The sequence below is a fragment of the Plectropomus leopardus genome, chromosome 4, assembly GCF_008729295.1.
Source record: "Plectropomus leopardus isolate mb chromosome 4, YSFRI_Pleo_2.0, whole genome shotgun sequence".
Classification (NCBI taxonomy): Eukaryota; Metazoa; Chordata; class Actinopteri; order Perciformes; family Serranidae; genus Plectropomus; species Plectropomus leopardus.
In genome coordinates, this window is record NC_056466.1 from 7,952,147 (window position 1) to 7,966,051 (window position 13,905).

At 38.3% G+C, this 13,905-nt stretch overlaps 1 protein-coding gene across 2 annotated transcripts in view; it reads left to right on the top strand.

Moving 5' to 3' along the window:
* tenm3 (teneurin transmembrane protein 3) overlaps positions 1-13,905 on the top strand; it is a 266,761-nt gene that overhangs the window by 166,563 nt on the left and 86,293 nt on the right. For both annotated transcript variants that reach the window (XM_042484304.1, XM_042484305.1), the window contains exons 16-17: positions 1,959-2,144; positions 11,884-12,030. In XM_042484304.1, the coding sequence (XP_042340238.1) occupies positions 1,959-2,144; positions 11,884-12,030 (333 nt within the window). The remainder of the gene's footprint in view (positions 1-1,958; positions 2,145-11,883; positions 12,031-13,905) is intronic.

Genomic DNA, 13,905 nt, shown 5'->3' on the forward strand with positions numbered 1-13,905 from the left:
ATCTGCCTCTGGCAGCTAAAACAACGATTGTGATGATATGTAGGAAACTCACAAGCACTCGAAAAGGTTGTGGTCTCTGTTGATTGTTTGAAAAATACGGTCTTTATTTTCAACTTAAGCCAGGACATGTTTACTTTTTTAATGTTATTCAGAGAGAGTTTCATTTGCCTACATCCAACTACATGGAGGATGCCAGTCCAGGTCTAAGAGTCCCGACTTCTCTTCAATTCAGGAACAGTACATTCACCAAATTGGTAAACATATTGCCAGAGGGCATAACCTAGACATCAATAACATTTTCTGTATTTGGCAAACCAAATGGTTGCCTTTTCTAACAAGTCCTGGAAAATCAAATGTCACAATAGTGTAAGCTGATAGTTATTGCATTCCCTTCTACGTGGTCTGTGTTTTACATACAGTAGAAGGTGGTCTGCACACCCCCAGACTTGAGTACCAACACACAATTTAAGTAACATACTGCTTTGGACATGTGCAGCAGCAAAATGTATTTTAAACAACTAAAAAAGTCCCATCTGAAAAAAATCAATACCAGTTAAAGGGCATCCAGTGATTAGACAGCCCTCTCCGAAGAAGAACTTTGGTTTTTCAATTCACAGAATATAGGAGATGCTGCTCTATCCCTGCCTCAATTGGTTAGTTTGTTCATGTTATTATGTAACTTTTGACATTCTGAACTACACTTCAAAACACTAAAGTCACACAATAACAGAAACAAACTAATCGATTAAGGCAGTGGTAGACCAGCACCTCCAGTGTTGATAAAATTACTGTTTTTCTCAGTGAAGTCTGGCTATGGAAAGAGATGGAAATAGTGGCTGAATCTCCCTATCAGAAATGGCTGTCTGTTGCTAAAGTAAAGCAATGAAAATATGCAAAATATAGTATACACTTAAACTGATTTTTTTTCAGTAGCAAAAGCATGTTTGCAGTTTAGCTTCCATGGTGGTACTTCTGTCTTCTTCTCCAAACAGAGGGTGTGCTGACAAGCATCTACTGTAGGTAACACAGTGACTATGGACAAGTACCTCATACAACCCCACTTCAAAAAATCCAAACTGTCCCTGGAAGGTCAGGGAAATATTGTGGTCATGGTTAAAGGAAACCAAAATTGACTGTCAATCGGAAACGGGAAACAAACAGTGGTCTCTGCTGTCACAGTCACATTCTTTGTTGACCCATTTTTCCACTCCGACCTTATCCCTAAAGGCTTTTGCGGTGGTATAACAATGTCACGTTATTTCTGTCCCTTTTGACCGACATGAGTCATAATTATCGTGTCCAGAAGAGGTCGCCTGTCAGCAGAATGTAAACACAAGTAGCTTTTAGCATTTAAACAAATGACCAATGTTGTCTTTTCTCTGGTGAAGGAGAGTTTTCTATTTTTCTGGTGCTGTAAAAAGGAAGGGAGATAAAGAGAGAAAGAGACAGAGAGGGAGATGACGAGACAAGTGACAGCACTGATGCAGAAAAAGAGGTGAGATTTAAAAAAAGCTGGAGGAGGGATGCAGATAAGTAATAGATGGGTTGACATAAAAAACAAAGACAAGAGGAAAGGAGTGTGTATGTGTTCTCACTTCTGTTTGTATTGCCTTTGGCTGTTTTGCTGAGTATTGTCTTGTCAAAACCATTAAACACATATCCAATTAAGTACTGTCGCTTTGTTAAAACACGCACAGACAAATGAAATAAATTACATGCACACAGATAAATGCACCGTTTGTTATGCCTTGTTCGTGACCTTGTGTATATGACAATAATGCACACAATTGGTGCAATTCTGACAATGTCATGATGCATATTTCACATTGTGCATATTTATTGTGTTATTTATGATGGTTTATTGATGTTCCACAAACCAATATATGCAGAGATGGCAGTTACCATTATGTTTCTGTGTTTTCATGCATATTAATATTGTTCTTTCTTTCTCCTAACAGAGGTGTGTGAAGTGGACTGCGGTAGCCATGGCGTCTGTTATGGCGGTGTGTGTCGATGCGAGGAAGGCTGGACTGGAACAGTGTGTGACCAGAAGGCCTGCCACCCACTGTGCAGCAAGAACGGAGTGTGTAAGGAGGGGAAGTGTGAGTGTGACCAAGGCTGGACAGGGGAGCACTGCAATATTGGTGAGTGGATCATAAACCACACATACACACACACACACACACACACACAAACACACACTCACAGACACACACCACAGGAAAAGTGTAGGAAGAGAAAGTGAGAGTGTGACGAAGATGTCACTCAGTATGCACAAACTTACAAACTTATATTTCAAATTTATATTTCCACATGAAAGTGTTTGTCACTGATTTCCCAAAATTTAGTGAAATGAGGATGTCTGGAAAAGCATATATTATGTGCTCTGTGCGATTATACTTAGAGGAAAACAGTTTTACCTTTGAGTAACCAGTTTGCACTGAAAATAAAATAAAGTTATACTCTAATCTGGCATGACTTCATGATTTACTGTAAAACAGCAGTTTGTCACTACACAGCCTTCGAGAAACCTGAAAAAACTGGAGAGTTGGCGGGTAGGTGAACCCTTCCTCAGTGATAGGACTTGATAGAACCCGTGACAGATATACAGCAGTCTCTTTCTTCATGGCTGCTGCCAGAGTGAGATAAGAAGAAAATGTTGCTGCTAATTATATGGATGTCCATGTTTGTGTTGGCTATTGTTGTCGTCCAATAAAACTGAAGCTACGATAGTGCCATTTGTGTAAATGAGATCCAGGTTGTAAAAAGGAGAATTGTCCTTTAGAATCAGTCATGGTTGGCCATCTCACTGGGAAATGATATCGTCAACTCCTTTTTTTTACCGGGGTTAGCCCAATAGGCTGTGTCAGTTACCAGCACTGCAAAAAGAGTATCTGGTCTTTTCTGTCTATAGTCACTCAGAAAAAAGCTCATTTTTTTGTAACAAATGAAAACACTGCTAGTGCACTTAGACTATTATAGACTTTGTAAAAAGAAATAAAATTGAAGTTCTTTATCCATATCATGTCTGCAACAATTACAGAGAAGCAGTCAAAATCCTAGGCCTCCGGGAAACCCTCCAGCAGTGCTCATTAAATATCTATTGAATGAAAAATAAAAGAAATCACACAAATACAAGCAAAATCTGAATCTAAGCCACAAAATAACGCATGTTAAAATAAAGTGCAGAAAAGTAATTTAAATTTGGAAACTGAAAAAGTAAAAAGTGAAAGTGTATTAGGGTAGAGTGACTTTTTAAAGTAAATCAACATTTTCAAGGAAATTGTGTCTGTATCGAGGTTACTGCACTAGAGATTGATAGACCAAATCACTGTGACATTGCACTAACACTTCCACGAAGACAACTTGCAGTTGATTTCAATTGTGGAGATGAAATTGGGAACTTGATCATTTCTGTTGTCATTTTTACCCATAACTGTTATGTGTAAAGATTTATAGTTAAACATGTTGGTCCGACCTCTCTGATGTTTTCTTAATGCACTGTGTTGCTTTGCGATCATCTCTGATAAACCAAATGCACCGCCACTGAAGCTTCACTTCCTCGTCTTAAAGGGCTGTATGACGTCAAGGTTAAGCAGTGAAAATATTCTAAATATAGCACACACTTAAACTGACTTTTTTAAGGTGGACCTTTTTTTAGGTGGCTGAAAGCTAACCGATTGAGGCAGCATTTGTTGAGCACCATTTCATTTTATATATGGTGGTTTTCTGCTGGGAAGTTATTGTGAATCAATGTTGTGATTCAGTCTACTGAATTTGATACTGGAATATTCTTGGCAAAATTAACATGCATTTGGAGTGTTTCTGTCCAGTTGTTAAATGTAAGTCCCAGTTCACTCTCCTCTTAGCTCTGTTTTGGTCTTCACCAACTCCTGCTGCTGAGCAGGTGGTGTACAGTGTTTTTTTGGAGCCTTATTAGTGAGACACCAGCTGGAAACGAGGGTTATGAGAGCATTGACACTGAACCAAAACAGTGAAGTTGTGGCAGTAAAAACCAAAACAATAAGCTGAAAGATGCTGTAATGCTCTGTAGAGCTGTGAACTAGGTGATTATTTTCTGTGAGTTTGTCTGCATACGGCACATATACACACACACACACACACACACATACACACATAAAACATTTAAATGTTAAGTCGGATTGTTCTGACATTTAAAAACGCAGACCAAACCACTAAAGAGCAGCTGCTGCTCAGTGTTGACGGCAGAAACACCATCCTTCCTTATGTTGTTTGGAATCTACAGCACTGACAATGAGATTGGGTTTTAAAGTGCGTATCCATGGCAAATCGAAAACCCCCATCCTGATGTGCTGTAATAGTTAAACAGATGAGTAGAAGAGCCTTTGTGGCAGCTTCAGCTCACCACCGAACCCTTCAGTTGTTGTCAAACAGACAGACAGCTACAGTATTGCTGGGAAAGAGTTGCAAATTGGCTTCAGTTACTGTCACTTAGACACACTCATGCACAAACTGACACACATGGAAAAGGAGGCTGAGAGAATAACAACAGTGAGATGAGGGGAAATCCATTTAGAGCGCTTAGCCAACAGCTTGATTGTTTAGACGGCTTGTGTGACTGAGAGGATTCATACAGGCTCGCTCTGTTCTTCTCCTCTCCTCCAGTCTCTAAGCATCACATTTACATCTCATGTTATAGTCTGCTGGAAAATGTGACCTCACTGAAGGATTGCTTCCATAGTTATTAATTGTCTGTTTATAAATTTCAGCAAATAGCCCAGCTTACATAATGTCTCATAAATTTTCTTAAAGCCAGTGCAATCCAGTGTTAAACAAAGTAATAGCAGTGACAAAATATTTACTGTACTTGGCCTGATTTTGGACTCCGAAAATTTACTGTTCATAGTTTTAATGTGGCATCTCACGAATATAATGAAGTATAATATTCTTCTCTTTTCTCTATCTTTCCCTTTCTCTTTTTTTGAATGAATATCTTTGTGTCTAATTGAATTTCTACCTCTGTTAGCCCCTTTCATTCACTTGTTATCAGCTGCCCTCACCGATGGTGATACTGGAGTTATTTTTTTACCATTTACTTCCGATTTTTAACTCAATGCCCTCTTTCTATCTATCTGTTTTCTTTCTTTCTTTTTTCCTTCCTTCTTAAAGCTCACAATCCGGACATTAGAGTAAAAGGTACTGTGCTCTTTTCTCTACCTCTCATCACTCGCTTCTTCTCATCATCCCTTCTTCCTTTGCTTTTCTCTTTACGTATTTAATCAGACTTTTTTTGTTTTTTTAAACGTTTTGGATATCTTGAGTAGGTATGTTTTTTCCCATCATCCCCACTATCATTTTGCCAGCTCTGATAACACGCATTGTTACCGTTGCTTTGAATATTTCAGGGCAGCACAGTGGCTTTTTTCTGTTGCCTATCAGGTTGCACAGTTAGATGTTTACCAATAATATAGAATTAAATATGAGAGAGTATTTATTTATTATGTATGTCTTTTACTTTATCGCTTGTTTTGTATGATTTCACTGTATTGCTCTCTGTATGTTGTCCATTAAAAAGCTTTACATTTTTAGTTTTTGAATGCTGGGACCCCCTTGAAAACAAAGAGACTACCTTTCATTCTGATACAGTAAAATTAATTAACACAGTGTGTCTGTCTTTAACTCAAACGTCTACTTTAAAGAATACCTCACACACAAAATGGCCATTTGTATATTTATTACTCACTGCGTGTTATGTTTAATTTGTGAGGAAAACATTTTTCTCACTTGCCTCCATGGTGAATGGAGAATTCAAAAAGTCGAACATTCTTCATGAATTTTAATCATCGGAGACTGTGTCAAACAACAGCACAACGACTGTTTACAAACTCTCACACAACTGGTGCAGTTTAATCCAAGTTTAATTTATCCAGTCCTATGCTCAATACTTCCCAAACACAAAAATGTAATATAATATAAAAGACTTTCGCCTGTTTTTTTTATTCTTAATTCCTCATGAAGGCATGCAAGAAAAACATTTTAGTCACAAATTCAACATAACATGCGATGAGTAATTAAAAAACAAATGGTCATTTTGTGGGTGAAGTATTCATTAAAGCCTCTTAAATTTCTCAAAACTACCTGTCCATGTTAGCAGCAAATTTGTCTTTCTAGCAAAACTGAAAAAGAAATATAGGTCAGATATTAAAAATTGGTTACGCTGATATACGTACATTGATGTCCAACAGCTTTTTATCATTTGAATGAATTGGTTTGACACTGATCACTTAGATTTTAAGGCTTTTATACAGCTGTTAATGTCACTGCAGTGAACATCTATACATAGGCAGTGATCCAGTTTTTGATATGTTGAAGCTGGGTTACAAAAGTTGTACCTAAGAGAAAAAAGCCTTCCAAAAATGTACTGAACCGTTATTGTTCTGCTAATTCCCTTGTAGATACTGCATGTTTGACATTGGAATATTTGACATTTTCAGTGGTTTTGGATAGTCGAGATATGTTTTTGCTTTTAAAAGACAAGCTCAGTACAAGCAAAGACAAATATATTGAAAGTGTCCGATGTAGACCATGAAATCCTGGCTCTGCTTTGGGCTTAGTTTCCCTGTAAGCTGTTTCTGTCCCTGTCTTTAAAGTACATAGCCACACTCAACGTGTGTGAATGGGTTTAAGCAACCATTATCTGACTCACACAGTCGTCTTTTGTGCTAAAGATGTCAGTCATACGTTATTTCAGTCAGGACATTTGTGTAATTGCAAGTTTTTCCAAAGCAAGTGATCATTGTTCTGTGACAGTAATAAATCAATTTAGCTGATTTTAAGCCTTTTTGTGCAACATGGGAATGCTGTAGATAAGGAGCTCAATTATACTTGCTCAGAGGCAATGTAGCATTGAGCAATGAAAAGAAAAACATATTTTCGATTATAAAGTGTCCTTCCTTTACATCATGTACTGAGTTGCAGTCTTTTCGGTTGGACAAGGTTATTTGTAGCCTTAATTGCTAAAAAGACTACTTCTTTATTGATTCTCCCTATTGAATCCTTCACATAAATGGTGCAATTTTGGATTTAGTGAGTGAGATTTATGCCATAATTTTTTGAAGGACATTTCTAAGCCTTGCTGACATCTTTGTAAGCTGTTGAAGCAAGAAAGCACAGTTTTAGGAAAGTGGGCCTGAAGCTGAGGTTAAACAACCAAGCAGCAACCTAAGTTTGATAAACTGACCACATACTGCAAAATATGATTTTATTGGTACATTTTCAAGGCAGCATCTCTCATGTGGGACAGTTTGTATCTCGTCATGGCAAATATCATCAAGTATCAGCTGGTTAAACAACAATGTTCCCTCCTCATATACTTCTTTATTATTTATCTAGTCTGCGACTGGCCTGTCAGAGTTCACCAAAGTTGAACTCCCCATGATGCCAAGTTGTGACTTTGCCCCGAAAGCTAATGTTTTGTTTTTTTCACTCGCACTGAATGGAGGTTAATGGGAGGCGAATATTGGCCAGTGTTCATTTCGTTCATATGTGACCGTGCCCTTATACATTTTCTTTGGAGTCAGCATCCTGTGATAATTAGGGGAACTGCAGCTTAGGACACATGAGCCATGGTGATTGCTGCTTGATCACGCCGTTACTAACCACTTTTTCAAAACGCTGAATTGCCCGGCATTTAACAGTTTATTTTCTCCAATTTTTATTTGACAGCAACTTCATTATTTTCTACCCAGAAGCTTTTGTATTTACTGAAAGTGGTAGATTGCAATCTTTGATTTGAGGTTGAAGTTGTTGTTTGAGAATCTTTCTCTGGTTAACTTTTAAATATTTGTATTGTGAAACTTTTTTTTGTCATTTAGTTTTATTATCAGCTGCCTTTTGTCTTTTTTCCCTCTTGTGTGTTTTCAATGTGAATGAAGACAGATTTGAATGACCATTTTTACCCTGTCGAGGCTCTACTGCTGTGTCTCTCTGTGTTATTGCACCGTGATCCCGGCTCTTTCTTCCTCTCCTCCTCTTCCTTTGGCTGCCATCTTCATCTGTCCATCACAGAGAGTATATTTGGCAGTGCTGCTTTTGTTTCGATTTACTTTTTTTCCCTAATTTTCCTCCCTCTCTCCCTCGTGCCCTCTCCTATTCTCAGGATATAAAGGTAATCCATGCCAAAGACTTAATAAAGGCCTTACTGTCCCCAAATACAACCACTTCACACACTACGTTAACTTCAGCTTTCTTTTGTTTCGGATTTTTTTCCATTTTATATCTGTCTTTTTGTTTTTTTGTTTTTTTAACTTCACATTCTGTCTTCAGTCTCAAAAGGCTTGGTGTATATGTTTTTTGTACTGTCTTAGTGTTATACTTCTGTTGTTATTTCAGCCGTTTTTTCATGGTTTTTTTTTGTCACATCATTATTTCCCTGTCTCTGATTTTCCACACTCAAAACAAAGACTATACAGATCAAGATGCACTCAAACACATATCACAAAAATTGAAATGCACACACACCCACACACACACACACATACACACACAAACACACACAAACACACACTCTGACACAAACCAAAGGTGTGTGACTCCTGTTTTGTCTTGCATCCACAAGCCTGATATATATATGTATGGGTGTATTTAGCCAGCTGCTCTTCTTCTGTCTTCCAAATCTCCACTTTCCTGTCTCTTTCTCTGTTTTTCTCTTCCTTTCCACCACCTCACCCTCCATCTTTACCTCCATCCCTTGCTCTGTCTCTCCAGCTGGGCTTTGCTTGGATCTGATACTCACTGTTTATTATTCTGATTGCCAGCCTCACTGTCTATTCTGTGATCGAGGAATGTCAAACAGAGGCATAAAGTATAGCCTTTGGAGGCATGCAGTCCAAAAATCACCCTGTCCTCCCTATACTTTGTGCGCTGTGTATCTGTCTACCTGTTGTGTTTTCACATGGATTTTTAACCTGTGATTTTGGTTTTCTTTTCACTGACTACTCGAACAAAACCAAAGGAATCTACATTTCTAAAGCCAAAAAAAGCTTTCTTTTGAAGAGAAGTTGTGGTCTTTGTTAGCTTCCAAGTGTTAAATTTCCCTCAGATTTGGTTAGACTTTACTTAGATAAATAAACTTTAAAAATTTTAACATCCTCTGAATTTCTTGCTTTCAACTTTATTTATTTATTTTTTGTTTCTTTGCCTTGTTTTTCATCATCACATTATTCAACAATAACATCTTTCTTTGTTTACAGATGAGAAAAAATATCATTTTGAATTAATTTCTGATTGAAGCCATGCAGCACACAGTAGCCCTTTTGGCTGTAGGCAATCTTAGTGGTTCATGTGAAACTACAACGTCAGTGCATTTCACCTGAAGGCTGACTGTCTGTCTGTCTGTCAGTCTGTGTCTCTCACATGTGGGTTAATGTATTGATCTGTCTTATTTGTCTATCGATCTGTCTTTCAGTCTGTCAGTCCATTTGTTGGAGAAAGGTTCATCACACAGGGCCAAATGCCTTTATACACATTAGGATTTAACCAATATGGGTCTTTGATGTCTGTTTGAAGGTATTTTTGGACTGAAGCTGGAGCATTTTGTGCTGACATGCAATATGTTAAAATTTTAAAACTCTTACGCCGAAAGTAAGTTTGGGGTATTTCTGTGAGAAGCGTTATGAGGTGAGAAAAGCCTCTGAAACTGCGTTCAGACCTTCAGACTGGGTCAGTAAATCTCCAGTAAGCCCACGGTGTTGATAATAAAGTACACTGAGGTGTGATCTGAAAGATATTCAAGGAACTAGAGATTTGAGTTTTCATATGCAGCCATAACCCTGTTTATTTTCAAGTCATACTAATCTTAACACACACTCAGGTACCACTGACAATATAAGTAGTGCTGTCTGCCTGGTACAGACTTGTGTGACTCATGAAGAATGCATATAGCCACTATGTTACAATTTCATGTTTTGGTTAGACATGATAGTGATAATTATTAGACTAATAGGATTTAACTGACACATTTACAAAAAACGACTGCCTCTTAACTCAAGATGTGTTCAGACAGAAAGTGAAACTAATTTTTGCCCTGCATCATTTGCGCAAATTGACTGCTGAACCACTTGTTTTTTTTTCGCCACAAACGGCCACCGTACCAACTCTACAGATGTTAGCTGTTAGATACTTGCAGTGGACACGCTGACCGTGTCTGTGGGAGTGTTTGTGTTCAGCTCAGCCCGTGATTGAACTCAGCTTAAGTTCTTTCTGTTATTTCCCTCCGCTCTTTTCTTTTTCATCTCATCTCCGTATGTTTATTAGATTCATAAAGCCCAAGGATTTGTGTGAATTTTCCTTCAAGTTGAAACATTTTGAACTTGGAAGGAAACTTAAGTTTGCACCATCTCTGGTAAATATGGGTCCTAACACCGTCTTTTCAATGACTTCATATGCAATTGTGCCGCTTTTAAAACTCAATTTGTTTTCCGTCACAGTAAGAGACACACAGCAAAAGCTGTTTCCATAGTAAAAATCAATTATACAACACAAGTTTCATTAGCTTTTTGTCATAGTCATTGCTTTTTTCGAAACAGATTTGTTACTGGTATTACTTCACTAATACACACTGAATTTTGTAATGCCAAAGTATGAAAGTATGTAATGCACTTGCAAGTTCTCAATAGAGTGCTCAAAGCTGAGCTGCTTTTTTGTCTCTGCATGTTTTCGGGTTGTCTGTCCCAGTCATGCAAAAGTGATATCTAAGGGAAGCCATGACAGAATTTCTTCAAATTTGGCACAAATCTCTACTTCGATGAACTAATTAGGTGTTGGTGGTCAAAGGTCTATGTGACCTTCAAACATGATTTTGGCCAAGAATTCATGTAATTATGAGTAAATTTAATACAAATGTCAAAAAGGATAATAGATAAAGTAGTGGCATTTTATATCCACAATGTCAACGATCAGCTTCACTGTAACATCATTATGTTCTGCAGAAACACTTCTTAAATTAAAGTTTATGATTTACACCTCATCTGCTCTAGACACATTTGAACTACATTTTAAGTTGTCTGTCCCATGTGCGTCTAATGGAATCGATGCACTTTAGTTATAATCAGTACAGATACACAGGCCATTAAAGAAAATAAAGGCCTCTCTTTTCAAGTCTATTTTCCAACGTACTGCTGTACCTACATTATGATTGCAATTCTCATGTACAGCAGTACATCCAGCAGCTGTGCTGCTTACACACCACTGTGGATCATGTGTGATTTGAACCAAAATTGATTAGAAATTGACCCTACTAATTAAAATAAAATAGTACCAGTTTGGATAATTGGCGAACTAAGATGCTTGACTAATTTTCTTTTTTACATACAAGCTATCGTCAAAGTCTTTGCACAGTCTGCCCTCATTCTGACGATTATGGTTTATTTCTTGATTTATTTCTAGACCAACCCATGTATATTCGTTTTGATTTTGTCAGATGTGTGAACTGAGAAATAACTTGAGTGTAGTGCAGTGTAGGAGGATTTCACTCAGCAGTGAATAAAACCTGCAATGAACCCTGCCTCATGCCTTTAGAGGCTGCCAGACCACCGCGGGCTGTTTCTTTATTGTCCCATGATGGTCTCAGTGCTGTTTCAGAGGCCCATCCAAGTTGAGAGGGAAACACTGAATATGTTGCAGTTTTGCCATGAAAATGGTCCAGTGAAAAAAGAAAAGAAACAAAAACAAATATTGATTACTCCCATCTTTCAGAGCTCCAGTACAAAACTATCATCACTGACCTTCAAAAATGTATATTGGTTGAAGCCTAGTTCACAGCCTGATGGCCAGCTGCGACCCCATCCCACTCACCCACGCTGCTCTAACTTTTCTAACTGTGTGTTTGTCCCCTGTGCCCAGAGGGTTGTCCAGGTCTCTGCAACAACAACGGAAGATGCACTCTGGAGGCCAGCGGCTGGCACTGCATCTGCCAATCAGGATGGAGAGGGGCCGGGTGTCACGTAGCCATGGAAACACTCTGTACCGATGGCAAGGACAATGAAGGAGGTATATTTGTGTACAAAAAAACATAGAGTATACAGATACATGGTTAAATATATGATCCAATATATTTGTTTGATGGATGGATGAACATGAGGTAAATATTGGCAAAGCATTAGCAGGATGTTAGCTGATAGCTGTTTGGAGTATTAAGGAATGAGTCTTAAAATCCATGCTACGCTGCAGGAAGAGGTCTAGGATTAGTGTGATTGTCACTTGAGTGTAACATTTTAGCCCAGCAATTTTTATATCCCCATAAAGCAGAGTCCTGGACATTTGAGTCACCCATGTGCATCGACATGTGGTTCATTATAAGATTTGAAACATGCAATGTTAACTGAACTGTGAAAACATACTTGGAGGATCCAGTCAACCCAACTCCTGTTATCACTTGACTTAAAGTAAGACAATAAATATTGGCGTTAACTTAAGTATGGTATCTAGTCTATAGCAAGCAAGGAAGTACCAACCTAGAGCACCTAGATATACAGTGTAAAAAAAGACTGCTTATCTGAGATGAAAAATAACAGCCAAAGGTGTCTTCTGTTTGGTCTCAGAGAAATACACAAAATACCCTATAAATCCTAACACTGCATAATGTGGTGGTGCCACACAATGTGTTAAAATTACATGCCAGCACTACAGACACTATGTCAATGGAAATTCAATAAGGATCCTTTGTTGTGGTAGGCACACAAACTCCTTGGTTGATGATGTCATGCAGAGGGTGGTTAGTTAGTATTCTGATACCGTCGGTAATGTATTGAGTGACAAAGTCCACACTGAGAGGAGGTTGGTGTGGTGGATCAGTCAAATAAACACAAAACTTTCACCCTGCAGACCACCATCAGTGTTAGCTTAGATTTAACTTCAACTTACCTTCCGTAACTGCGTCATGACATAATTACATGATATACTCCTCATCATCATGTACCAAAAGTTAAAACTTATGTAGTTGTTTTAAGCAAAATCACAATCTTATCCTTAACCTAACCAAGTATTATTTTCCCCTAAACCTAACCAAGCACTTTTGGTGCCCAAACAAAACGCAGACAACATTTCTTTCTGTGAGATCAGGTTGGCTACGTTACGTGTAAATCCTTTTAAGGGTTTATTGGTACAAATACAGACATAGTATTGATGAAATTCAAGGGATCCTTATCAAAAATGTTTGTTCACATGTTCTGTTTCGGAACGAGTGGCACACATTGAGTTGTTTTCTAGAAAGTTAATATGTTTTTTATGGGGTGGCAAGACAAGATATGGCAGTTAGTCCCTCAAGAAAATTAAAACTGCGCCAAAATGGCAACATTGTGAATCTGGAGCTGACGAAAGTGTCCAAGCAAGCAATGAAGCATCACTTTGTTCCACTCAGGCGCGTCTGCTGAGTCTAGTGCGACATCTAGTAGTAATATATGGTATATAGGTCCGGTCTGGCCCTTTATGTCCAACCGATATGAACATCTTTACACCAGCCCAACCCTGATTTCTTCAATCCAGTATTAGAAGCATGAATCAAAATGATGAACTGCCAAATCTGCTGCCTCCTGGTGAGAGCAGCACATTAATGTGTAGCGTAGCTGCAGTGAGTGCTATCTTACTGTACATACGAACTGCAGCTCCTCAGCTGCCAAAGGAACGCAGAACATGTATCAACCTTGGTGTGGCAGTGGAGTAGAAAGGCTGCTGAAAGCCAATCGAGATCGGGTCTTTCATGTGAGCCGTGGTGTTCAAAAGGCACTGATACTGTATTTTAAATAGAAGCTGTAGAGAAAGTGAATGTGAATACAAAAAACACATTTTCAAACAAGAAACATAAATCATACTCAGCTGTCGTAAATTCTAAGGGGGGAACCTTGGATTTGAAAAAATGCCATGGAA